This window comes from Heliangelus exortis, chromosome 17, assembly GCF_036169615.1.
Source record: "Heliangelus exortis chromosome 17, bHelExo1.hap1, whole genome shotgun sequence".
NCBI classification, from domain to species: domain Eukaryota; kingdom Metazoa; phylum Chordata; class Aves; order Apodiformes; family Trochilidae; genus Heliangelus; species Heliangelus exortis.
Window position 1 is genome coordinate 14634948 of NC_092438.1, and position 24221 is coordinate 14659168.

At 52.1% G+C, this 24221-nt stretch overlaps 1 protein-coding gene across 7 annotated transcripts in view; it reads right to left on the reverse strand.

The window, feature by feature from the left end:
• Positions 1-24221, reverse strand: part of RHBDF1 (rhomboid 5 homolog 1) — a 58798-nt gene that overhangs the window by 2288 nt on the left and 32289 nt on the right. For 5 of the 7 annotated variants that reach the window (XM_071761379.1, XM_071761375.1, XM_071761381.1 and 2 more), the window contains exons 2-16: positions 17906-18047; positions 15395-15525; positions 12738-12851; positions 10368-10581; positions 8346-8552; positions 7487-7609; positions 7168-7328; positions 5180-5431; positions 4132-4243; positions 3205-3279; positions 2461-2622; positions 2253-2353; positions 1532-1595; positions 985-1079; positions 201-276 (exon numbers count right to left, since the gene is read on the reverse strand). In XM_071761379.1, the coding sequence (XP_071617480.1) occupies positions 201-276; positions 985-1079; positions 1532-1595; positions 2253-2353; positions 2461-2622; positions 3205-3279; positions 4132-4243; positions 5180-5431; positions 7168-7328; positions 7487-7609; positions 8346-8552; positions 10368-10581; positions 12738-12851; positions 15395-15525; positions 17906-18047 (2029 nt within the window). The remainder of the gene's footprint in view (positions 1-200; positions 277-984; positions 1080-1531; positions 1596-2252; positions 2354-2460; positions 2623-3204; positions 3280-4131; positions 4244-5179; positions 5432-7167; positions 7329-7486; positions 7610-8345; positions 8553-10367; positions 10582-12737; positions 12852-15394; positions 15526-17905; positions 18048-24221) is intronic. The other 2 variants (XM_071761376.1, XM_071761377.1) reach the window with 2 other exon arrangements.

Here is a 24221-nt window from a genome sequence, read left to right on the forward strand (position 1 = left end):
TCCTAAACTGATCTCCAAAGGGGCACAGATGCAGCCAGCTCTGCCACTCCAGCCTGCAGCAGCACCTTCTTCCCTTGGGCTCAGGGGTGGGACAGGACACAGGACTCACACCTACACTGCAGCACAGTCACCCCCAGATCTTACCAAGTAGAATAGGATGGAGATGGGCAATGATACAACCCCCCAAACTCCACACTTACCTGAGAGCAGAGTGTTGCCTCCTCGTGGAAATAGCCCCGCATAAATTCACAATACTCCCGGGAGGTTATTTCACACCTAGAGAAGGCACAAGTCATCAAAACAAGGAAACAGTCACATGGAGAAGGCACAACAGAACACCCTGTGCCCTCCACTCATCCCAAGTCTTCCTAGGAGAACTGATACCTTCAGCTGCCCCTGACATGCTGTAGTGTCTCTGCAACAGATGCACTAATACTGCATTTCAGCCCAGGGCACTCTCTGTTCACTCCTCCTGCTTTCCTCCCCCACTCAAGCCTGAGTCACCTCCACAGTCTAACAAACACCCTTGATACAGGGGCTCCAAAACAAGTGCTAAAGCTGAGCTATTTACCAGGTACAGGTAGCTACTCAAGCTGAAGAACAACATGAGTAAGAACAGCATCTTCCTCCCTGGCAAACCCAGAGCTTATTGTTTCCTGACATCATCTGGAGTGCTCAGGGACTCCAGGCTGGGGCCGATCATCCTGTCAGGACCAAGCTGGTTATCCCCAAGGAAAAGTGCAGAACTCCCCAGAAAAGTATTTAATCCCTAGGGATCTGGGGCTGGCTGTTACCTCCTGCTCATCCCAGAGTCCTGCCCTGTCTGGGAGACCCATCGTGGCTCCCTGTCCAACTCCCCTTCCCAGCAGGGCTCTGGGCTGTGTGTGGGAAGGACAAATGGTTGTGTTCACAACCTGAAAAGGGCCCTCTGTGTCTCACCCCAACAAGCATCCCCTCTCCATCCAGGCCTCTCCATCTCCTTACCTTCCTTTGGTCCCAATGCAGCAGGGCCTGCCTGTAATCACACAGTCCATGTGAAGGTGGTTGGTGTAGTTCCCAGCACTGTTTTTTGTGCAGATCTGGGAAAGGAACACAGGCTGCAGTCAGAACAGCCAGGGCTTTGCTTGTTGCCTGAGTAGTGTCAAATGTCCAAATGTTGGGGATAAGCCAGTCCCACAGACACAGGCCTCCCAGGGCCTTCCCATGCCAGCAGGATGGTGCCTGACAGCCCATCTGCCTGAGCCATTGGAGCCTCAATCAACACCTTTCACCAAGGGAAAAAAAAAACAGCCTCAGGGCTGAGTTGGTGTCCAGCCACCCCATTACTGGCAGGGCCCAGGGCTGTAGTTGGCACAGGGGAACTTCTGTTGGCCAAAGCCATGGCTGCCCTGCTCTAATGTTTGTGAAAGAGCAGGAGGCTGCAGCAGAGACTCCCCCCTCCCCTTTCCACCAGCACAGCTGTGTCTGCAGAGTGATGCCAATGCCACATTCCAGCTGCCTGTGGAGGCCCCGTGCCACGGGCGATGCTCACTGGCCATTTGGTGATGTCATCTGGCCACTCGTGTGGCTCCATGGAGGCTGGCTGCTCACATACCCTGCAGCAACAGAAAGCAGACACCAGCCTGAGAAACAGCAGCAGGCAGGATCCCCTAGGGACCCAGCCCAGTGTCCCTTTCCCCAGTCCCACAGCTCCCCTCTGTCCCTGGCCAGGGGTTGGTGATGTCCCACATCAGAGCAGCCCAGGCTGTGCTGATCAAAGCCACTGCCTCCTTTCAGCAGGGATCACAGCTTCAGCACAGCCTGAGAGCACACAGCTACCCAGCTCCTGGCCCTTTCCAGGTGGATACAACCCCAAAGGTGGGCATTCAGCCCCACACCTCAGCCCAGAGTGACTGAGTGGCAGTCAGCAGAGCTCTAGGGCAGAGGTGTGCTGGGATGTGTGCTGTACCCCACGAAGGGAGCCTGGGTAGGGAGCAGGTGAGGAGGGGCAGAGGGGTGAGGGAAGGTACCCACAGCTCACGACAGGCCACTGAGCAGGTGAGCAGCTGACAATGGAGACAAGGGCCCAACAGAACCATCATCACACTCTGCTTCAGCCTCCCCTGCAGCCATCAGGGCAGGCAGGAGCATCACTGCCTTCATGACCCTCGGTCTCCAGAGCAGCTCCTGTCCCATCCAGCAATCAACTGGCCTGGCCTCTCTGACTCTGTTGTCACAGTAGCCCTGTCCCCAGCAAGGATGGCAGGACCTACCTGGGGTCCTGATGACAAACAGACCCAAACTGCCTCTTGCTTCCTGCCAGCATTGGGGTGCTGGGGTGATGGGGCCACTTCACCCACACGGCCAGCGTGGACTGCAGGAGAGAGGAGAGGTGTCACTGTGAATCCCAAGGTGGGAGAAGCCTCAACAGAAGTGGCCTTGAGCCTGCAGAGCCAGCAGGGAAGTGGCCAGCAGACTCACTGAGCATTCCTCCTCCGAGGTCTGGACGCAGCCCGATTTGTCGTTGCGCACGCAGCAAGCAGAGTGCTTCTCCTTCTCCCTCTTGGCACTGATGAAGCTGTGCACTTGCTGGTCCTGCCTCATGCATGGGGAGAACTTGGCCCCTAGGTGGATCAGGGCCTCCTGGCAGAGAGATGGGAACACTCAGCTCAGTCAAGAGACAGGCAACAATTGCCTGGGGCAGAGCTGCCTGGGGGAACCGCAAGGGGCGACCCCACCAGAGGCGAGTCCTGCATGCTGAAGCCCACACACATCAGGCATACTGTCAATATTTGCTTTGAAGAAGGCAAGCCCAGAACAAAAATTCAGGGATTTCCTTGCTCATGGCCCCAGAAGGGCCAGTGCTGTGGCTGGGAAAGGAAACTTTAGGATATGACAGCTTTTCCCAGGGAGAATGGCATCAGGGAAAGCTGTCACACACCATGCAACTCCTGCGTTTTCTCTAGCCACATACTTGGCTTTGTAGGAACAGGGTGCAAAGCAGGAGTGCCAAGGTCCATCCCAGCCCCCAGGCAGCCCATTCTGCAGAGTGGTTGGGGCTGGGAACTCCCCAGTCATGGCAGAGCCTTGTCAGAAGTCCAACCAACCCGTGTCAGCTGCTAGCACCAAGCTCCAAAGAGCAGAAGGCTCTGGTCCTAGGGGTGGCACAGCTGCAGTGTGCAGCCCCCCAAGAGCCCCCCAACAGTCCCAGCCAATGGCACTTACTGAGCTGGGGCCAATCCAGAAGTTTTCCTGCTGAACATATTTGACATTTTCATAAACTCCTCTGTTTCGCAAGACCTGCAAGGAGAGAAAGTGAGCGCCCCATGAGCCCAGAGGGTCAGAAGGGCAAACTGCAGGGTCTGCTGAAAATAGCACCTAGGAGGAACAGAAATCCCCACAGCCAGTGACTGAGCACTTGGTTCTCTTAAACTGGTCCTGTGCAGGATCATGAGAAAACCCCCATCAAGACGTGGGCACCTTCATCTTAAGATTTCATTTAGAATGCTTATTGTTGCTACTTCAACTTTCAAGAAGCCCCTAGAGATCTGGAGTGGCTTGAGAGCCTGCAGAAAGCCTCACACAGCTCAGAAGCATGAGCAGCACCCACTGGCAGCGTAGGCCTGGGTGCTGGTGACAGTGCTCTGAAAGCTGTCAGACATGTAGGTGAGAAGCTCCCCAAGGCATTCCCAGCATGGAGCAGGGATATGTACCCCAGAGAGCTTTAGCAACACATGGGAAAGCCACAAAAGAGCTTGAAAATCAGCTCTCAAAGTCAGACAGGTCAGTTTTGCTACCGGCAGAAGCAAAATCCTGCAACTGCTGCAAAAACTTAAGCCAGGTTGGAAATCTTTCCCTGCCATGACCATCCTCCTGGTCTCCACCAGGAGGGGAACAAGCTGTTTGAAAGGGCTCCCAGCCCAAACACAACCAGAGCCTGCAAAGAGCCCACCATACTCTGTGCCAGATAGAATTTGATGTCAAGAGCAAAGTGGTTGCAGTGGAGAGAGAAGGTGGTGTGGGGGCTCACAGGGACACTGCAGGCAGCTCCCCAAGGGTCCTCAGGCAAACAGGCAGCATGCTGAAGACCATGACACAAGAGCCAGTAGCTGGAGGGTGCAACAGTCAGACAAATTAAGGGGATTTACTTACTGAATCAACAGTTTCATGCTGTGAGAATCCCACAGGGGCGATGCCGTAGATGCAGACAGCGAGGATGGTGATGAGAGAATGCACAAAGGTGACCCAGTAAGTGAAGAACGGCCTGGAGAGAAGGAAAGGGAAAAGTTCAGAGGCAGAAGCCCAGACATATGACCTCTACTCACAGAACACAAGCCAAAAGCTGCTGGTTTTCCCCAGGAATCTCTGCAGAATCTGGCCAGGATCACCCAGGGATGGACAAAACTGGAGGCAACGACCTAAGGTCTTGCTGGCAGATAGACTCTCTTTGCTTTGACTCCCCCATGACAATGGACAAGCCACTTTTTCCCAAGAAAACACCCATGAGAACTCAAAAGCCTGATGCCAAAGTGTGTTTGTCTGAAATAATGACTTTAGGGGACGGATCTGAAGCAGGAACACCAGAGCCTTCCTGCTCATCATTTGCTTGTTTAGTCTGGAGAAGAGGAGACTCAGGGGAGACCTCACCACTCTCAACAACTCCCTGAAAGGAGGTTGGAGCCAGGGGGGTCAGGCTCTGTCAGACAAGAGGGCATGGGCTTAAGCTCTGCCAGGGGAGGTTTGGGTTGGATATTAAGAAAAAATTCTTTCCAGAGAGGGTGATCAGGCATTGGAATGGGCTGCCCAGGGAGGGGGTGTCCATCCCTGGAGGTTTTTAAGAAGAGACTGAATGTGGCACTGAGTGCCATGGGCTGGGAACCACAGGGGGAGTGGATCAAGGGTTGGACTTGATGATCTCAGAGGTCCCTTCCAGCCTGGATGATTCTGTGATCACCAGAGGGTGGGGCAGAGAAGTGAAGTCCCTGCAGGCAGCAGAGACACCCCCAGCAATGCCAGGAGCAGGGTGTCCTCCCGGTGCTGCCGGGGTGCTGCTGCCTTGCTTCAGGGCCTCAGCCTGGGTCGTGCCAGCAGCGAGTTTCACCCCCCCACCCCGAGGCAATGCCACCCGAGTCACCAAGGGGCAACAGCAACCCCTCTCAGGGGTGTTTTTCTGGGACCTCTCTGTGCCTGCAGCTCTCACCTGTGATCATCCATGTCCTCGATCTGCCGCTTGACGTAGCTGTCGATGCGCTTGCGGTAGGTGCGGTTGGTCAGCTTCCCCACCATGCCCAGCCCGTAGGGCCTCTTCTCCTTGGCAAAGAGCTTCCTGACAGGGACAGCGATGCGCTGGCCACGCTTCTGGGGACTGACACTCACCACCTCCTGCCTCAAACGCACCTTGGGCTGGGCCAGGGCTCCGTCCTTCTGCTTCCTCCAGCCGCGCTCCAGGGGGCTGAAATCGCAAGCGGGAGAGAGGTGGTTTCCCTCTGCCTGGCAGCCTGCAAGCTGGGCCAGTCACCCCTTCAGGATCCCTTCTGCTCCCCTCTTTATCTGCACTGATGCACTCAGTTTGCAGGAGAAATCAAAACCAGGCCTCAGCAACGGAGTAAAAATCCCAAGCATCACTGTCTAAAGGAGGGATTTTTTAACCAAAACGGAGAGTGCAATGATTGTTGCTGGTGAACAGAACCTGCTCTGTCACTCCCTGTCATATTCAAATGGTTTTGTATTTCTTTGCTCTCAAGCAGAAGTCTGGAAGCCACCTATACAGCATTTAGGCTCTGACTTTAAAAAAAAACCAAACCCAAAACACACTACCCACCACCTCACCCTCGCTCACTGCCTAGCACTGGAGTAAGCACATCCCTGAGTCCCTGACACGTGCACTGGTCCAGTTCACCTCCCCTGGTCTCCTAAATGATCCCCTCTGCACCAGGACAGCAGCTGTCAGAAGTGCTAAAAGAAACCAGCTGACAAACTTGTTTCTGAAAGATCACCAGAGCATCTTGGAGAGACCATGGCAGCTCTGAAGTATTGGCAAGCAACAGGATGAGGGAGATTCTGAACCTCTGTAGCCAAAAGAAAAAAACCTGCTGTAAAACTTCAGCTATTTTCAACATTGCACCTTGCAGAAGATGTATTTCTATAAAGCTGGATGTGCCAATTGCACTGCAGCCTTCTCTTGCCCTGAGTTCAAGTGCTTTCTTTGTTACAGATATGTTGTTTCTCAGTGTTTCCAGTGCTGTGCTGTCAGCCTATGCCAAAATAAACACCCGGTCACCTAAAAGGACTCCTGAGTATGATTCTGATAAGAGTTCTCTGAAGTGTGAAAGAAATGTATTTTCCTCAGTATATAAAACTATTTAAGGAGATCCAAATGGAGCCAGGACAAATGAGACCATCTCAGAGGAGTGACAACAAACTCCCACCATTTGCTGCCTCCACTTATGTTAAGACTGAGTCAAGTTCTTGGAAGCACTTGAAGGGAAAGCACCAACACAGCAAGATGGGCTGTGAGCAGAAGAACCACAACAAGGACCTCCCTGTCTGCTGCATGTTCACACCCAGAGGAGCTCTCTGCTGGGGTGAGCTGCCAGCTAAGCTAGAGCTGACTCGGAAACGACACAGAGCAATTACTCAGTACCAGTTACTCAGGTGGAAAAAATCCAGGCACACAGCACAGTACCACCCACATATTTGTAGGGCTCTCAGCATCAGTGCCACACCTTTCCCTCCTTTCAAGTGAGGAATGTGGCCCAGCTCGACACCCAGCAAAGCTTCACACAGCTGCTTGAAGCAAGACAAAGTTCCTGGTGACAGTGCCAATGGAAACAGCCTTCTGGTCTTTGCTGTGTTCTCCATAGCCAAAGGCTGGGCCCCCAGCATCCTCACAGCTGATTTAGTCTTTAGTTTCCTCAAGGCTTGCTACAGTCTCCAGAACACATCACATGAGGCTGGAATTTATTGTAGAGACTGCAGGGATGGCCCCAGAGTCACCTTTCACATACATGAGTAGCTGGGGCAGGAGGTCTTAAGCTGGGTTTAAAGAAAACCCACTGGGCACCACTCTGAGCTCTGCACCAAGCACCCACAGCACTCAGATCCTGGCTTCCTCCATGCAGGAGGTGCCACCCTTAATGGGTTGGCCACCCCACGTTAAGCTTTGGCAGCTTCCAGGAAGATACTCACAGTAGCAAGTGGCTTCTTTCAAGCTCATTTTTGTCCAAGGCACCACCTGTGAGGTCTGTCTGATCCAGAGGTTTCACCTCAGCATCTTTGATTGCAGCTTCTGATGGCGACTCGAACACTTCATCTGGGTAAGTGGAGAGTTCCTCATGAAGGACTCCTTCCTGGGCAGGAAAACAAGAGTCCCATCAGAAGGTGTCAGCACCAGACGTCAGACACCACATGTGAGACTGCAGAAAGCAGTGCCACTCTCTGGCACTGCCAGACCTGGAGTCTTGCACTGCCTGTGGTGCCAGTCCCACCCCAGAGCCCTGCCCCTCACCCGAGCAAAGAAAGAAGTGTCAAGCTCATCTGGAAAATCCACCGTGTCCTCCTCCAGGAAACTTGCTGGGGTGAAGCTGCGCCGCTGAGCCCTCCTCAGGGTGCTGTCCTTCACAGAGCGTCCCTGCAGCCAGAGAAAGTGGCATGGAGTCACTGCCAGGAACCTGAACCCCAGCACTCCACAGGGACACCTCAGCCGGTGCACAGGGAGCCCAAGTGCTGAGCTGATTCACACCTGCGTGTGGAGCACAGCAGACCTGCTGATGTGTGACACCTTCCTGGTGAGACTCGAGTGTTACCCCACTTCTCGACCCACAGTGCCCATCTCTCCCATGGGTGAGGCTTGCAACATGCTCCTCTGCCACCTGTTGTACAATGTCTGACCAAACCACAGGGACAGGTGGTGCTGGACACAGCAAAAAGCTCACTGGGCCCAGGAAAGTGGACACATGGCAGGTTGAAGAGACTTGCATACTACGAGCCTCTGGTACTTCTGCTCTTTTGTGACTACTGACCCGGTGCAGATGGACCAGCCAGAGGGTCTGGGCAGGCTGAACTGGACCTGCTGGAACACTCTAAGGCTGCTGGCTGTGGGAATCAAAACCAATAAACAGAAAGGAAGACCTGTACCAAAGCTTAGCCATCATCCTTGTTTCTTGCAAATCCTGCTTCCTAGACACACGGCTGAAACACAACCGTGTTCAGGAGATGAACACAACATTCAGGAGATTGTTCCTTTCCCACCACTGCTGACTCCCTGCATCCCCTCTGCTCAGCAGCTCCTTCCCTCCTTCTCTCCCTCCCTCCTACCCTTCTCTCCGGGCAGATCCCCCAGGCTGCTCCCTGCCCTCCCCCAGTACCTTCACCAAAGCTGCAGCTGCTCGGAAGCTCATTTTGGCGACGGATTCGCGTTTGCGGCGGCGCGGGAGGCGATTGAAGCCTGAGCGGGAGCTGGTGAAGGAGCAGAGGGAGGTGGCCCCGGGGGTGATGGGGGTGTGGGGGATGCTGCAGCCATCGTTGTCCTCGGCCATACGGAAAGCTCGGCCACGGGCCAAGGGGTCTATGATCTGCCAAGAGAAGAAACCCATCAGAACCCTTCCAGACCACACCCTCCTCCTTCCAGTGACACCAGCCCGGCACCTCGGATCAGCTGGCACCAGGCTGGACAGCCCAACAAGGAATGCTACAACATGGAGATATGGGATCGTGTTGCAAGCTCAGCCCTAAATGCAAGCCTGAAACCCTAAGTCCTCAAACCTCTCCCCCTGCCTTTTTCTTTTATTTTTTTTCTCTTGTGGGTATACGCCAACAAGGGAGGGGGTGGATTCTCCGTCCCTGGATGTTTTTAAAAAAAGAGACTGATGTGGCACTCAGTGCCATGATCTGGGAACCACAGTGGTAGTGGATTAAGGGTTCTTAATGACCACAGAGGTCCTTTCCTACCTGGCTGATTCTGTGATTCTGTGCCTATTTTCACCCAGAGAAGACTCCAGTCTCCTTTAGCCCTCCCTAAGCTCTTGGTTTCAATCATCTCCTGTGCCAGTGAGTTCTGCAGTCAGAGAATGTGCTGTCTGAACAGGAGTTTAAAAAATCCCAGAAAAGAGCCATGCTCTTTCTTCACCTCGTTTCCTTCCTGGGAGTGGACAGCCCAGCTGTTGAAGCTTAACTGTCTATTTACATCTGCTTCCATTAATGAAGTTACAACAGCTGGAAAAAGCAGGCAAGCTTCCGGGAGCTGTGAGTCCTTCTCTGGGGCTCTTCAGGCCAAAGCTCTTACTTCTTTCAAACACACAAATCAACCTAATGAAAATATTGCCTTCAGCTACAAACCTTGCCTCTGTCCTTACATCATCACAGCTGTAGTTTCCCTAGGACATAAATGCCCTATCCTAATGTTGTATGAGCTTGTTTTTAATCCACAGTTGAACACTCAGTAGGAATCTTTATGGGCTTGCAACTCCTGATACCATTGAGCCCAACAACATTTCTGAGCCTCCTATGACCAGTGACTAACTACAAGACACTTCAGCTGGTAAGAAAAGGATAAAGAGCACAAAAAGGTGAAACTTGATTAAGAGATGCACAATATCCACCTCTGCTTCAGTGATGCAGCCAGGCATCAGGACACAGACCAACCTGCTCTGGAAGGAATTTGAGGCCCCACTTGCCCCAGTGGGATTCACTAAGGCCCAGTGATCAACCCCATGGATTCCTGCTGCTGAGCTTACTGCAGGTGAGTTCTGAAGTGCTGGTAACTGGATGTGCCTGACTGGGTCTTGTCCTCTGGGGTCACACTTGAAGGTATTAGAGGGCTATCAGATGGCTTTCGCAGGCACTCAAAATAATTCCTGAGGACCTGTGAGTAGAGCTGTAGTACTGCTGATGCATGGAACACTTTGTAAAGCCCTAAAACATGAACAGATGGCTTTGAGGACCATAGCTGTGCTACTGCCTGCACTCTGCTTGGGACAAGGAGCCAAGTGTCCTGAGTGATATCAGGCCTCCTACTGTATTTGGGGTCCAGGATACTGGCTACTCTGTGTGCAATACCATTTTGTCCTGCAAAATGGCAGCAAAAAAGCCCAAGCTGAGAGCATTTGGACGCGCTGCACAGCTCTAATCAGCACCACAGTCACAACAGGACAAACACAGCTCTGAGCCTACCACTGAAATAGCTGAGAGATCTCAGCCAACCAAACTGGAGAGAGGCTGCTGAAGCAGAGAGCCTGCCAAACTGTACCTGAGACTTGAGAAGTGCCTGAGCACAGAGCCCAGAAGTGCTCAGGCAGAACTGAGCCCCCAGAAAGGTCGCAGATGCCCAAGCGGTAAAGAGATTGTGCAGGAAACTCAGGGTGGCCTTGACTCTGCCCCAGGTTTCTCACCTTTTGCATGCCCAGCTGGCAGGGTCCTACATAGAGTGGTGGAGGAGTCTCTGTGCTTGTCAGGGAAATATTGTCCTGGCTGGGCAAGTCCATCTCCCGGATGACCTGAGGTTTCAGCTTCCCGTAGCGCAGGCTGCAGTGCCGCAGGCTCTTCCTCTGCCATTTCTGAGTAGCATCACTGTCTTTGCTCACCCCAAACCAGTCTGCTGTGCCTCTGAAAGATCCCAGCACACAAGTGCAAAGAAACATTATGTCTGAGCAGCAGAAAAGACAAAAGCCCTGGCAGTCCCTTCCAGCCCATCCCGACACAAGGCCAGGCAGAACTCTTGCCCACAAGCATCTTGCAGCCTGTCCTCGACTGATCTGAGCAGGCTGACAGAAGCTGGCCAGGAATGTTCAGCCATCAGCAGCATTCTGTCTTTTAAGACAGAAGAAAACTGACAGGAGAGATTCACTGTGGGTAGAGGACAGCTCGTTCTGAGTTTTTCTAAGAAAGAAAGAAAAAGAGATCGGACAGAACTTGGTGAAAGGATTTTTTATTTTCTTTAAAGCCCATCTACTGAAAACACTTACCTTCTTCAGGCCAGCTCTAGGTCCCCATTGGGGGACTGTCCTGTATAATGGCTCTGTAGCTTCTCCCAAGAGCCACCAGAATTCATGGTACTCTCCCAGCCTCCCCCAGCACTCCCAGGATACCCCTAACTTCTCCACCTCATGCCACAGGACTTCTCCTCCAAGGTAACATCAAAGGCAAATGTTTGCTGTGGTCCTGATCTTTGCTAAGGCAGACACACACAGTTGCAGAAGTAGGAGCATGGGGTTGCAGCCAGGAGGTTGGTTTGCTGCCAGGTGGCTGCTCTCACAGAAGAGAAGTGGATAAGAAGCAAAATCCCAAGAAAGGCAGAGAGGGCTCAGGATATTTCATACTAATAATCTCCTTCAAATCTGCAGGATAGATGGTATCCTAAACCTACACAGATCATTGCAGCCCTGCCAAGCATCTCCCACTGGGGTTGTCCTTCCCCAGCAGATGACAAGCTGTGTCAGCCTACAGTTTTCTGGCCCAGGTGTGGAAACCTCTAAGTACTTCCCAGCCAATCCCAAAAACCTGCTCTCAGACCCCCTGCTCAGGAGCAGGATATCTTGGTGAGGTGAAGCAAGACCTCCCAGGTCACAAGGGAGTATTAAAACATACATCTGAGTAAATAAATGCTGGGTTCAATCAAGAATCAGGTCACAGAGGGGAGCTGAGTGAGACACATGAATGTCAGAGCCCTCTGACACTGCTCCTGCTGCCCTGGAAGGACAAGCATCACCATTGCACATTTGGACTCTAAGGCCCACTTCTGAAAGGCCAGAGACTGCTCCAGGGCCAGGGTAAAGAGCTGTCCTGCTCTCTGATCACAGTCAAGATAGTCCAAGAGAGCTGATTACAGAGCTTAGGGTATCTGGAGCACCCTGGGAAGATGGTGAATGCCTCTGTCCAGCTAGGGACCCCCAGCACGTCCTACAGACTCCCTGGAGCACTGTAACAAGCAATGAACCAACATCAGAGGTCAGCTCCTGCTCTTCCATCACACTGAGCTAACCAGATCTGAAAGCCCAAGACCAAACACAAGCAGTTGCCAAAGGTGGACACAGTGCCTGAGTGGCACCTGGCCGAGGCTGGCAGGGAGGAAGGTTGGACAGGGAATGGACTCCTTGGGTCCAGTCCCTACAATGCATAAAGTCATACTGCCTGTCTGACTTAAAAATTGCCTGAGCTCCAGTCTTGGGGCGGTGGTTGATGTGCCCTGGGCTCCTGGAGGGCTCATCTCCTTGGTCCTAAGTACACGAAGACCTCCACCTCAAAAAGAAGACAGTCACATTTGGATTAGAACAAGTCATGATGTGAACAGGGACACAGTGGATGCTCTCTTCCAGTCAGGAGCCTCTCAGCCCCATCTGGACCAACATGCTCACATCTGTTCGGTGCTGCTTCCTCTCTCCTCCTGCCCCGAGGAGGCTTTGGGGACAACATATGCATATGCCATGTGTTGCATTGACACTTGCAAAGGCAGGCTGTGCTGTGGCTGCCCTGGGGAGATATTCCAGCTGCAATGAACACCAGGAGGTTTCCAGCTTGTTAGGAAAGGCAGGAGGGGGGTGAGGCTGGCGGGTGGACAGCTCGTTAGTCCATGCTGCTTATTGACAGCTGCCTACGCGTTTAGTAGGAGTGACAACTGGGGTTTGTTAGAAGCACAAATGAATTTTCTCACTCCTGCCTGCTTGTGGGTCTCCTGGCCAGCCCTGGGAAGGCAACACGGTCCCAGCGACAGCCCTTGCACACACATGCAGGGGTGGGTTCCACACTCAAAGTGCTGCCAGTACCTGAAAAACGATCGGGGCAGGGACTGCCGCTTGGTCAGGGAAGTCCTGCCCGCCCGGTGCCCGCGAGCAGGCAGGGTCTGACTCCTCTGAAACCTCTGAAACCGAACCTGTCTGCTGCAAAGAGAAGAGAGCTGAAGGGAAGGAGCCAGCAGGGCTGGAGAGGGAAGCAGTGGCCTGCACCTGACACTTCCATGTCTCCTGCTATCCCCAGTGGCAGCAGTTGTGCCATAATGCACGGGACAGTGGCCTCTGACTGAGAGCTTGAAACAACCCCAGAGGAACAACCCCAGAGGAACAACCCCAGAGGAACAACCACACCAGCTTTGAACCCAGGAGGCTGCTGAATCCTTTTGGTGCCTCTGCAACTCTGATCTGTGTCTCCCATTGCTCTTGAAGATTGCAGGGATGCTGCAATCTCCCTCAAACCCCAGACCTCTGTGATCTGCTGCTCAGATGCCCAGCTGCAGATCCCACTGGCTGGCTTTGGACACCAAAATGAGAAACTATGGAGGTGTCAGCCAGCTGAGTCACCTATCTGCTTAGATACAGATGTCTAATGCTACTGGAAGTGCCCTACACCCATTCTGATTGATCACAGCAGGATCTTGCTTGGTGCACAAGTCTATCTGTGCCACACCTGCTGCCTTGCACGGACATTTTTAACACTTTGGGACACTGGAAGTGGTGTTAGATGCCAATACTCAGGCACACAGATCACTCCCATGCCATGTTCTGAACCACACCAGCTTGACCTTACACTCACACTTGATCTGTATCCTCCAAGCCCCAGGGAACAGGCTGGTGTGCAGTCCTGCTGCCAGAACAGTTCTACATTCTGTGCATCCTGGGGGCTGTGTTAAGTGGAAAACCTGGGAACCAACCTTGCTGGACACACGAAACAAACCCCTAAGACACCTTTATGGATTCATGGCCTGCAATTCTCCATCACACCCTTAGCTCTGCTAAGCAGAGCACAGGTTTTTATGCCTTTCCTTGGTACTTTTCAGTGCTCTGCCCTTGTTTCTGATCCACTTACTTCATGCTTTCATTGCTCGTGTCATGAGTGCATCTCCTGCAGCTCTGCTCCTTGGAAAGTCTTTCCCATAGCAGCACCTGCTCTCCTACCCCCATCCCAGAAGCTGATCCTGGGCCATCCCCCTTGGTACACACTCCCAGAGCACAAAGTGCCTAAGCAGAGGCAGGGATGCAGCCACCAACCTGAGCCCCAGCACTTCAGAGGAAGATGATGTTATGGGGTCTGTTTGTGCAACAGCCACCACCTCCAAAGCTAGGCAGGACATAAGCATGTCCCTCAGCATGTGGGATCTTCACCTCCACACCCAGCACTCCTCCCTTGCTCACTGTAGCTCCATACATCTTGTCTGTCTTACAGGGGCAAATTTCTTCCCCAGGCACCAAAGCAGTTGGCAGTTCCCCACCATCTCCACCCTAGACACAAGCTGCATGTCATGAGGACCTCTGGGACAGGTTACCCTGGCCCTCCCACACAATGCTCCTTGTCAGGGCCTCCCCAGCTCCTTCCCAGGATATCCCCTCACCCCTGACATGTCTAATTGTCCTGGCAAGGAGCAGGAGAAGGGCAGGAGGTGAGGGAAAAGGCAGTCCAGGTGTTCAAGGACAGCCTTGCAGCCAGAAGCTGCTATAGCCCTGAAATAAAGCAGAAGCTGCTTCATGGCTCAGCCCTCCCAATCTTGCAGGATCAGAGAGAGCTGCTGGGGGAGAGCCTCACCAGCTGGGGAACATCTGAGGAAAAGGAAAACAGTGTGTGGGAGGTCAGTCTTTCCCATAGCTGGAAAGTTGCTCCTTTGTGAGTGGGTGCAGGCTGTCTGGGTGAAAGAGCCCCCGACCCATGGAGCTCCAGGGATGGTCCTGGGATCCAGGCAGCCCTGACACATTGCCAAGGATTCAATCCAAGCCCCTCAGAAGAGCAGCTGCAAGAGCCACTCCTGGTGGCCACACTGGGATAAGCCTTTGCCACAGGGAGGGCACAAGCATCCAGCTGTGTGGCCATGTCTCAGAGACCCTTGAGGCACAGAGACAAATGACAGCCCTCTGTGCAGGTGTGGTGAGCATGACCAGAGCAGCCTCTCCCTACTCCCTGTCACCCTCCAGTAGCCACCCCAAGGATTTACCAATGAGCTTGTGCTAGAAGCCACACTGCTGAGAGCCCTGGACTGTTCAGAATGGGCTTCTGCCTCCCCCAGCTCTCAGGTACTGCACAGCTCTTAGACACATGCTCTCAAATACTGCACCAAAGTAATCCCAGAACACCACATCATCCAGTCTCAGCTAAACAGCAGAACCTGAAGCACCCTGTTACTCAAACAGCCAGCTCCCTGGAGCACAGGCACAGCCAAAATTTGTCTCTAAGTGGCAAGAACAATTCACTGTTCTGATCACCACAATCTTCCTCCCAGGACTTGTCTCCTCACTTAGTAAAGACAGGCTACAGAGAACCCCTGGGCTCATACACTGGGGATCTACCTGCATTCACCTTCTGCAGCCTCATGAGAGATAACAAGGGAAACATCCTAACCCGCCACTGAAGTGCCAGGCAACGGGGACCAGCAGAGGACCTGAAATCCACAGATGAGGGGTGGCAGTGGCTGGCAGGCTGCAGCAGGTCAGTGTCTCACCTCTTGATGGTCTGGGTGATGGAGGTCTGTCGTTGTAGCACGGGTCTCCTCAGGTCGTGGGGCAGGGAGGGCACCCGGGTGTTGTCGGCGGGCATGCTGACGCTCCGCAGGAAGCCCTGACGCCTCGTTGCCTGTCAAGAGAAGCAGGAGAAGGGGGTCAGTGTTCTCAGGGGGACGCTCTGCAAGGCCACTCAGCCTGCAAAATTATTTAGTTAGCAATCCAACAGCTACCCAAGACTCCAGACGCAAGCTGGAAGCAAGATCCAAGGAGGGAGGGACAGTGTTGAGAACAGCTCTGCAGCACAGAGCGGTTGGATGAAGGACACAGTCTCTGCTGGTGTGGTGGGTCTCAGCTCACAGAACCACAGAATCACCCAGGCTGGAAAGCACCTCTGAGATCATCAACTCCAACCCTTAATCCTCTGACACTGTGGCTCCCAGCCCATGGCACTCAGTGCCACATACTCTTCTTAAAAACCTCCAGGGATGGAGAACCCACACCCTCCCTGGGCAGCCCATTCCAATGCCTGATCACTCTCCCTGTAAAGAATTTTTTCCTCATATCTAACCCAAAAGTCTCTCGACAGAGCTTCAGAGCATGCCCTCTTGTCTTACTGAGAGCTACTTGGGAGAAGAGACCAGCTCTGGCTTGGCCCATGGACTGTAGCTGGAGTGTGCATAACACCACCTCCTGCAATGTCTCCTCCTGGCTTTTTTCTATCCAGAAGGAAAGCAGACCACTCATTCCCAGACCACTCCATGAAGAGAAGAGAAGCACAGCAAATAAGATTTGCTTCACAAGAGACTCTAGATTAGCATTAAAAGCCAGAGCTGTGGGTGGGCCTGTGCTGTAGGTGCTGCCTGGTGCAGGCTAAGCAAGCTGGGAAAGCCACATCAGCTTTGTTCACAACCTAATTATCTGGACACACTCAGGTCTGCAAGCTCCCAGCATGTCTAGGCTGAATGTCACCTACCAAATATGACAGCACTCACCAGACTGTTCTTGGCTCATACAGCTGCCTCCCCAGGGCTGCTCTGGATTAATTTTTCATCAGCTTGGCAGAGACACCACCACCCATTTATAAAAGGCAGGCTGTGTAGACAGTCTCTCTGGCAAGTGAGGCTCTGAACAACTTTTTTCTCTGGTCAGACACTGTCTACCTCAAAACTGCTTGCTACTCCATCCCCTCCATCCCTGAAAGCTAGTAATTTCCACTAACCTTACCATTTTTATTACATTTTATGTGAAAACAATGCAATGCATTGCTCAGGTTATAAACCAAAAGAGCCCATTTTGCCCTCTTATCCTGACAGGCTGTGCTGTGCACACTGGACCTCCAGAGGACATCACCTCTCCCAGCTCCATAACAAGTGCAGAGTATCTCTCCAGAAGCTGTACTGAGAGATTTCAGGTGAGAGAATATCCATGAAATCCTTAAATCAGTGATTCAGAAGGTTTCAAACTGCACTGTTGAAGCCCTGCATTCCACTTCTAATCCCTGCAGACTGAACCCCACCACATTCCTTCCAAGGGAAGACCAGGACCAAGACTGATCTGCCAGAAGCTGCCACATAACTGAAGTGCATTTTAGTCCCTGGACCAAGGCATGGGAAGGTGCCAGTCCTTGCTATTCCAAGCACAATGTAAGCTCCCTCTGGAGACCAGCTTGTCCTCAGCTCCCCTGCAGGGAAGCTGTTTAACCCTCCAGTTCCCCAGTGCCCAAACTACTCCTTCCCATGAGCAACTGAACCCTGGCACTGCACCCCAGCTGTGGAGTTCCTGGGCACCACGAACCCTCCAGCTCTGCCTTGGGCTCTGTTCCTCCAGCAAGGTCACATCAGCACCCAGCAATCATCCTGCCCAGGTCTTACCCACACAGGAGTGCTTTTGCCACCTTGCAGCAGAAATTCCTGCTGTTCTTCCTATTCCCAGCAGAAATTTTGCACTCATACTTTGCACAGTTCCTATTAACCCATCTCTATTTCTCCACCCTTCAGTGTCAAACTTCTGTTTCATCCCACATGATTTTCTTTTCTTCCTCGTGCTGGTAACAGCTCTGTGCTGCCAGTAACTGTTCTTTCCCTGCTGTTACTGACAAGAGCCTGTCATTATCTTGGCTGTTCATAAGTCAGACTCATTCCCTGCTCGTTTCAGGGCTTCATGTTTGTCTAGGACAAACTTCACTCCTTCATCTCCCCTTAAGAGATGCTTGCTTGAATACCTCACTCCCAAACCCCCTAGCCAGGAGACTTTTCACAGTCCCTACATCCAAACAGCCAAGTCCACTGATCAGAGCACATCAGCAGCACATCAGCAGCACATCAGCAGCCCCCCCAACATCCCCTTCAAGGGGGAGTTCACTACTCATCATAAATTTACCAATGGGGTAAATGCCCCTTCTGATGTTGCCTCTTCACCTGCCATCTGCCCCTGCCTCAGGCCCTCAGACCATGGGCACAGAGCTGCTCCCCTGCACAGCCCCCCCAGCCCCCTGGCCCCAGCCCCCTTACCTGCACAGGCTGAGGCTCCTCTGGCACCGCCACGGGCGCCGGCACCGGGATGTCCAATTTCAACCATGGTGGCTTCTTCCTCTGTAAACTGCTGGTGCTGTCGTGTCGTGCTTCTGACATTGTCCCACGTTTGTCCTCAGGCCTGGGAGAGGAGAGAAATGACTGCTGGGACAAGGCCAGGCTCAGTCCTGACACAGTGTGTGCCAGCAGGGCCGGGCAGAGCACCCTCCTCCAGGCTGTGACTGATGGGATCCATGCTCCACACTGGAAGATCTCCCAAGCTCCTCATGAAGGTTCAGGGATCACCTCTTGTGTCCCCATTTGTCAGCCAGGACCAGGCACTTGCAGGACACTGCATGTTCCTAAGGCTTTGCAGGACCTGGAGCCAGAGACCGCAGTTGGAAGTGTGAGAGTCACCTCCCATTAAGATTTGCTGAGACTGCTGTGAGATCCAGATTAAGAACCAGTTATGAATTAAATCTTAATGAGATCTGGATCCAGTCCAACCAGCTAAGTAACTGCAGCACCAAAAGCCACTGACCTCCCTCTAAAAACAGCTTGTGACTCACACAGACACCCTTGCCCACTCAAAGCCAAGCACCACACTTCCCTAACTGAGCTGAGCAATTAGCAAGTGGCTGTTCCTCATTGCTGGCCCCACTATCTTCTAAGTGTACTCAGCTTCTAGAAACAGGAGAGTGCACACACAGTAACACAAGTGCAGTGTGAACCTTGGAGAACTGGCATTACTCCTGAACTGAGAGTGGTTTTCATACATAAATAATAATTACATGGTATTTAAATGAAAACCGTTCTGTTACCAAAACACCAAAGTAATCTGAGTGACTCACTCTCATCTTGCCACTTGCCATCTTGCTACCACACTGCAGCTTTCTCCTCCTGTTTAGGTTACACACAGTAGGACAGGGAGCACACAGCTCCTTCAGGCTGGCAGAGCACTGTGCAGACTCAGAGAAACAATTAAGAAAACAGATGTCAGTGATGGGAGATCAGCCCCTATACTTCCACGGGTACCTTCCACTCTGGGTCATTCTGCAAGCCCATATTTCTTCCTTCCCTAGCACATGCACCATCACAAGGTAGCAGTGAGAGGCACTTTAGCTGAATGGGACAACAGATCCAACTCCCTCCTAGGTCCCTCCTTGTGTTGTCCCAGGCCATAGATCACACAGGGATGAAAAAAAAATAATAAATCAAGACCACGGTGGCCAGGTGGAATAAGCATCCAGTTAACAGGCACACGACTTAAAAAGCTGCAGAAGAAAAGCTGTCTGGATTAAAACTCAGTGCTCTTACAATGCTGACACAGTAGGGTTTTTTTCAAATGCACCATGAGTTTAATAATGCAAGGATTCTTCCTTGAGAGTGGCCAAGTCCTAGGACAGAATGAGAGGCAGCAGGACCTCCATCACTGGAGACACAGAGCCCTCACCTAAAGGAGAGGCTCTGAGCAGTCTGAATTAGCCCTGCCTTGCACACCAGCTGAGCCAGACAACCTGGGAAGGTCCCTCCCAACCAAAATTAGGCTCTGGTTCTCCAAAACACGCACTGCCTTTTGGGGCATTTCCACAGGATTCCCACAGCAGCTGCTCTGGAAAGGGAGCTGCACAAACTCTGAAGCTTACCATTGCAAGAGAGACAGGGTGGTGGGGGAGGAAACAGGTCACCAAAAGGGAGTGGGGGATGATCCGGATTGGGTCAGGAGAATCTCATCCAAAAGGAGCTGCAGAGCAGCTGCTGGCTGAGTCCTGCAGGCTGGGCTGGCTGCCAGGAGCACCCTGCTCAGCTGAGCAGGAACGACAGAAAGGGAGGACTCAGCTGGAGGTGGATGAAGGTTGGGTTTCAGCAAATACCACAGGCCCCCAAAAGTCTGGGAATTCATGATGTAGCCTGTGCAGACATGCCCTTCATCCATGTACTGCAGTCCTGTGTGCACAGTGGAACACACTGCAGGCACACAACTCCTTCCTCCCCTCCACCCAGAGCTGCAGGGTGACTAAATAAATGCATCTGTTCTGATTTCTTATAAAATGAGAATACTGACGTTATCAGGGGAACTCCCACCTGCTCTTGGTAAGGGTGAGACAGCTTTCAGTATTGCATGCTAAATGGAAAAACTTGTTTCATGGTGAGGTCAGGAAGGAGAGCAGATTTCTCAGACCTGAACAACTCCCCTGGTGCAATGCAAAGAGCTCCAGCATTTACCCATGAGGATCACACACACCCTGCCTGACTGAGAATCAATAGCAGAGACCAGCCAGGAGGGACAGAGCCACCACCTCAGCATGACCAAACAACCTGTTTCACACCTGCCCTTCACAACACAACTCAAGAACCTCCTTTCTGCCCCTTCAAGGGCAAATTCAGAGCCAAACTTCTTTTCCCAGCATCTCTTCTGTGAGAAGATATCACTCAACTTCCTTCCTGTCCACCTACAGAGGTGCCTTTGTGTGCAGGTGCTTTGCATACAAACATGAGTTAAGATTTGCAGCTTTATCAAAGAGCAAGGCCAGGCCAGGAAGGCAGTGAATGAATCACTCCTGTATTGCTCAAAAGCTGCTGCTGCTGCAACCCTCTGCTCCCTGAAAGACTTCCCAATGAAATCTCCTTTCAGGCCCCTTTCCTCATGCTTGCTCTGGACAGGGGATGTCCAGGTATCCATCCCCTTGCAGGGCTTCTCCAGCAGTGCAAGAAATGCTGCATGAAGGGCAGAGGACAGGGCATGCCCACCCATGGGCTCATGCCTTCTGATTATCCCCAGGCCTCAAGATGAAACTCCTGTAGCTGGCAGAACAATGGGCACAATTTCTCCCACTTTCAGCACTTAAAGAATTCTTTAAATAGCAAAGCATCAAAGTGCATATCAGTAACTTAAAAACTCAGGACTTTAAAACCTCAGTAATTTAAAACCAGGTGAGTTTCAAGAGTGGCTGCAAACACAACACTTAACTCAGGAGTAAATTCTTTTAACAGTTTGACCTTTTTTACTTACTAAAATGTTCATCTCTCAATAAAAGAGTGCAGTGAAGGCAGAGCTGCCCGGTGTTCCTGACAACACCTGTGTGTTTGGAGTGGCCAAGAACAACCCTGACAAACGGGTAAGATGAAACTTGAAGTGCTGGCCCTGGCAGGGCAAATTCTCAGCACACAGATCAGCCAACTGTCCCTGACCCAGGGGACAAGAGACAGGGGCACAGACACAAGAGGCAGGTCCCCAGGAGGTTAACAGTGAGCCTGAGTCTGGATCCAGCTGTACACATGGACACAGAGACCAGATGTGCAGAGATCAACAGCTGGATGGTTGCACATCAACTTTGCAAGGCAGGTTTACACCCTTCATTCCACTCAACTGCTGCAGTCATTATTTCTATCTCAGCACCTCACTAAAAGTTTCACACTGACCACAGTTATTTTTAAGTGTTAGTGTTTCAGGATATGCTGTCCATGTATTTCATTGAGACAATGAGCCTTGTTTCAAAACTGACTGCACATTCATTTAATCTGAGTGGTCACAGACCCTCAAGCAATCCTCCTTTCTCAGTCCTGCTCTTAAAAGTGTTTTTCAGAGGTCCCTGGCAGGATAGGACAGGTCAGGCCAAGTGTCCCACTAAAGCCTCCCTCTCACTCCCACCTGAGGACATGTGGCAGTCACACAGGATCACTCCACAGCCAGATCTCCCAGGACAGAGCCCTGGCACGGGCTGTGAATAACTCAGAAGCTTCTTGTGCCAGAGATGGCTTTGTGTTTAATGGCTCTGTATCCAACTCCATATCCATTCAGTGATTTTTCTTCTTCCAGACTTTATCCAACCCATTTTTTAATCCGAGCAAACTTGTAGTATTCACACCTGCCTGTGACAAAGAGCTTCACAGCTGAAATGTGCTGTGTGACAAGCCCCCCTCTTCCCTTTGCCTTTAAACCTGACATTTCCTGGGTTCACTTGATGCCCCTTAGCTCTTGGGCTAAAAAGAGTGAAGAGCTTTTCCCTATCCCCCTTCTCCATGCCAGTCCCAGCTCTACAGATCTTCCTGCCCTTCTTGCCACCCTCTCTCTTCCCACAAAAACAGCAGGATCCACATCCAGCTGCTCAGTCCTCGGGCAGGAGCTGTGCCAGACCTCTCACCTCTGCTTGTGGTTTGCAGCATCTCCCAAAGACCAGAAAATGCTCCACCAGCCTAGACACCAGCTCCATGTCTTCATCCTGCTGGGTGGAAATGGCCACACTTTCCAGCTTTTTTGTACTGTCACTGGGGCTTGAAACTCAACTTGTGTTTAAACTGCCCAACAAGTGACATCAAGAGAATTCCCCACTATTACCAAAACCACATGAGAGCCATTGGGACATGAGTAAGGAGGCTGTCAGAAGGCACTAGGGGGAGGCAGAAGGGCACAATACCTGCCTGGACTTCTTCTCTCAGTGCTGGCACAGTCCTGGTCCTGGTGCTCAGGACCCAGGTGTCCCCAGCACTGCCCAGGCAGCTCAGCATCACAGAACTGAGGACACTGGAAAGACAAAGTCTTCTCCAGCACACAGGCTGAGCACACGCCAGATTTGCAAATGGAGCTGCTTCTAATTGATGAGCTTCATGCACATCTGTGGTAGCAGCACAAAAGTGATTAATGGAGTCAATTTCAATTGAAATAAACAAACAAAGGAAAAATCTTGTATATTGCAGATACTCTGGGAAAATAGTCTCGGGAAGCTCTGTGCCAAAGCAAGGTCACAGTACCAGGACAAGTGCCAAAACCACTGTGCTGTGGGTCAGGCTAAGAAAGGGAGAGCACATTAAATTCCAAAGTTGGCACAGGTCCAAGAAAAGCTGCTTAATGAAATCCACCAAACCAAGCAGAGAAGAAAAAGCCTCCTACAGAGGCCTGAGCATGCTCCAAAACCTGACAGGTATGTGAAATCCATTCAGAGACCTGCACAGTCATCTCAGACCCTCCTGCCATTTAAACAGACAAGTGAAGCTATTCTCATGTTGATTTTTTTCCTCCAAAATTTCCATTTTTACCAGCATTCCCATTTAAAATAAAGCTGTTCCTCAAAACATTCCAGTGAAAAAAACCAAAACAAAACAACTTCCCTCAGCCCCACCACACAAACACATCCCATCTGCTTTTCCCAGCACCACTGCTCCTCTCCAGCTCAGGATGTGCTGCATGTTCCTGCAGACAGCCCCAGGAGGTAAGAGGCAACCCGATCACCGTGGCCCCTGTTCAGCCTCCAGCTGTTTTCCTGCACTTCTCAGCCCCCATCGCTGCAACATCTGCATTTGCAGTGCTCCCCAGAGCCCCAGCTCAGAGCTGAGACCTGAGGAGCTCTGTCCCTGCAGCTCTTCTGCTTGAGGGAGGTACCCGGGTGGAGAGGCAGCCAGGGAGCCAGGATCCTAAATGGATTTGCTGGCTGTGGCTCATCTCCAGGATGGCACAGCAGGGAAAAGGCAGGCAGTCCAAGGAGGAGAGGAGCAGCAGGGCTTCAGCCTCATAAATAAAACCATGGAGCATGGATGAGACCCAACAAGTGACAAATAATACCTCAAGTATCAGGTAGGAGCAAGAAAAGCCAGATGGAGGGGTGAGGGCAGGCAGGGCCAGGGAAGGTGGGACAGGGCTGTGACCCTGCACTCTTGGGCAAAGCTGCTGAGGGCACAGCAACACCCAGGCTTCAGCTGAGCCCACCACCATGTCCCACCTTGGAAACAAACCTTGGAAACAGAACCTGTGCAGGGCTCTCTGCTGCTTTCCCCACCTTCCCTGCCCAGCTCAGAGGAGATGTCCCAAGGCTGTGCAGGAGCTGGGGAATGAGCATCCTGGCAGCAAGGAGAAGCCCTGCCCTACTCCTCTCAGCTACTCTGAGGTACCAGCACAAAACTAATCCTAATAAATAGTTTCCTATCAATCTGGCATCCTGAAGAAGCTCAGGCAATTCCAGACAAGCTCTGTGCAGAGAGTGGAAGGGAGGAGCAGCCAATTTGGTGATGACAGCAGCTGAGCTGAAACACCAAACTCCAGCCCGAGCCTTTGCCCCCTGCCCAGCTGAACCAGAGCTTCTCCATCCCCAGCAAACAGAACAGAGAGCTCAGGGATCTGCACCACCCCTGCCAACCTCTTACAAAGGACACAGCTCTCTGGCAGGACACTGGGCCTGTCCCCACCCTAACTGGCTTTTAAAATTCACATCAAAGAAGAATGTGGAAGAAGTGGATACAGGGTAGCAAAAGCCTTTGAATGGGCTCTGAGGAAACACAAGGCTTTGACTTGTGCAGACTGAATTAAAAGACCCATAATCTT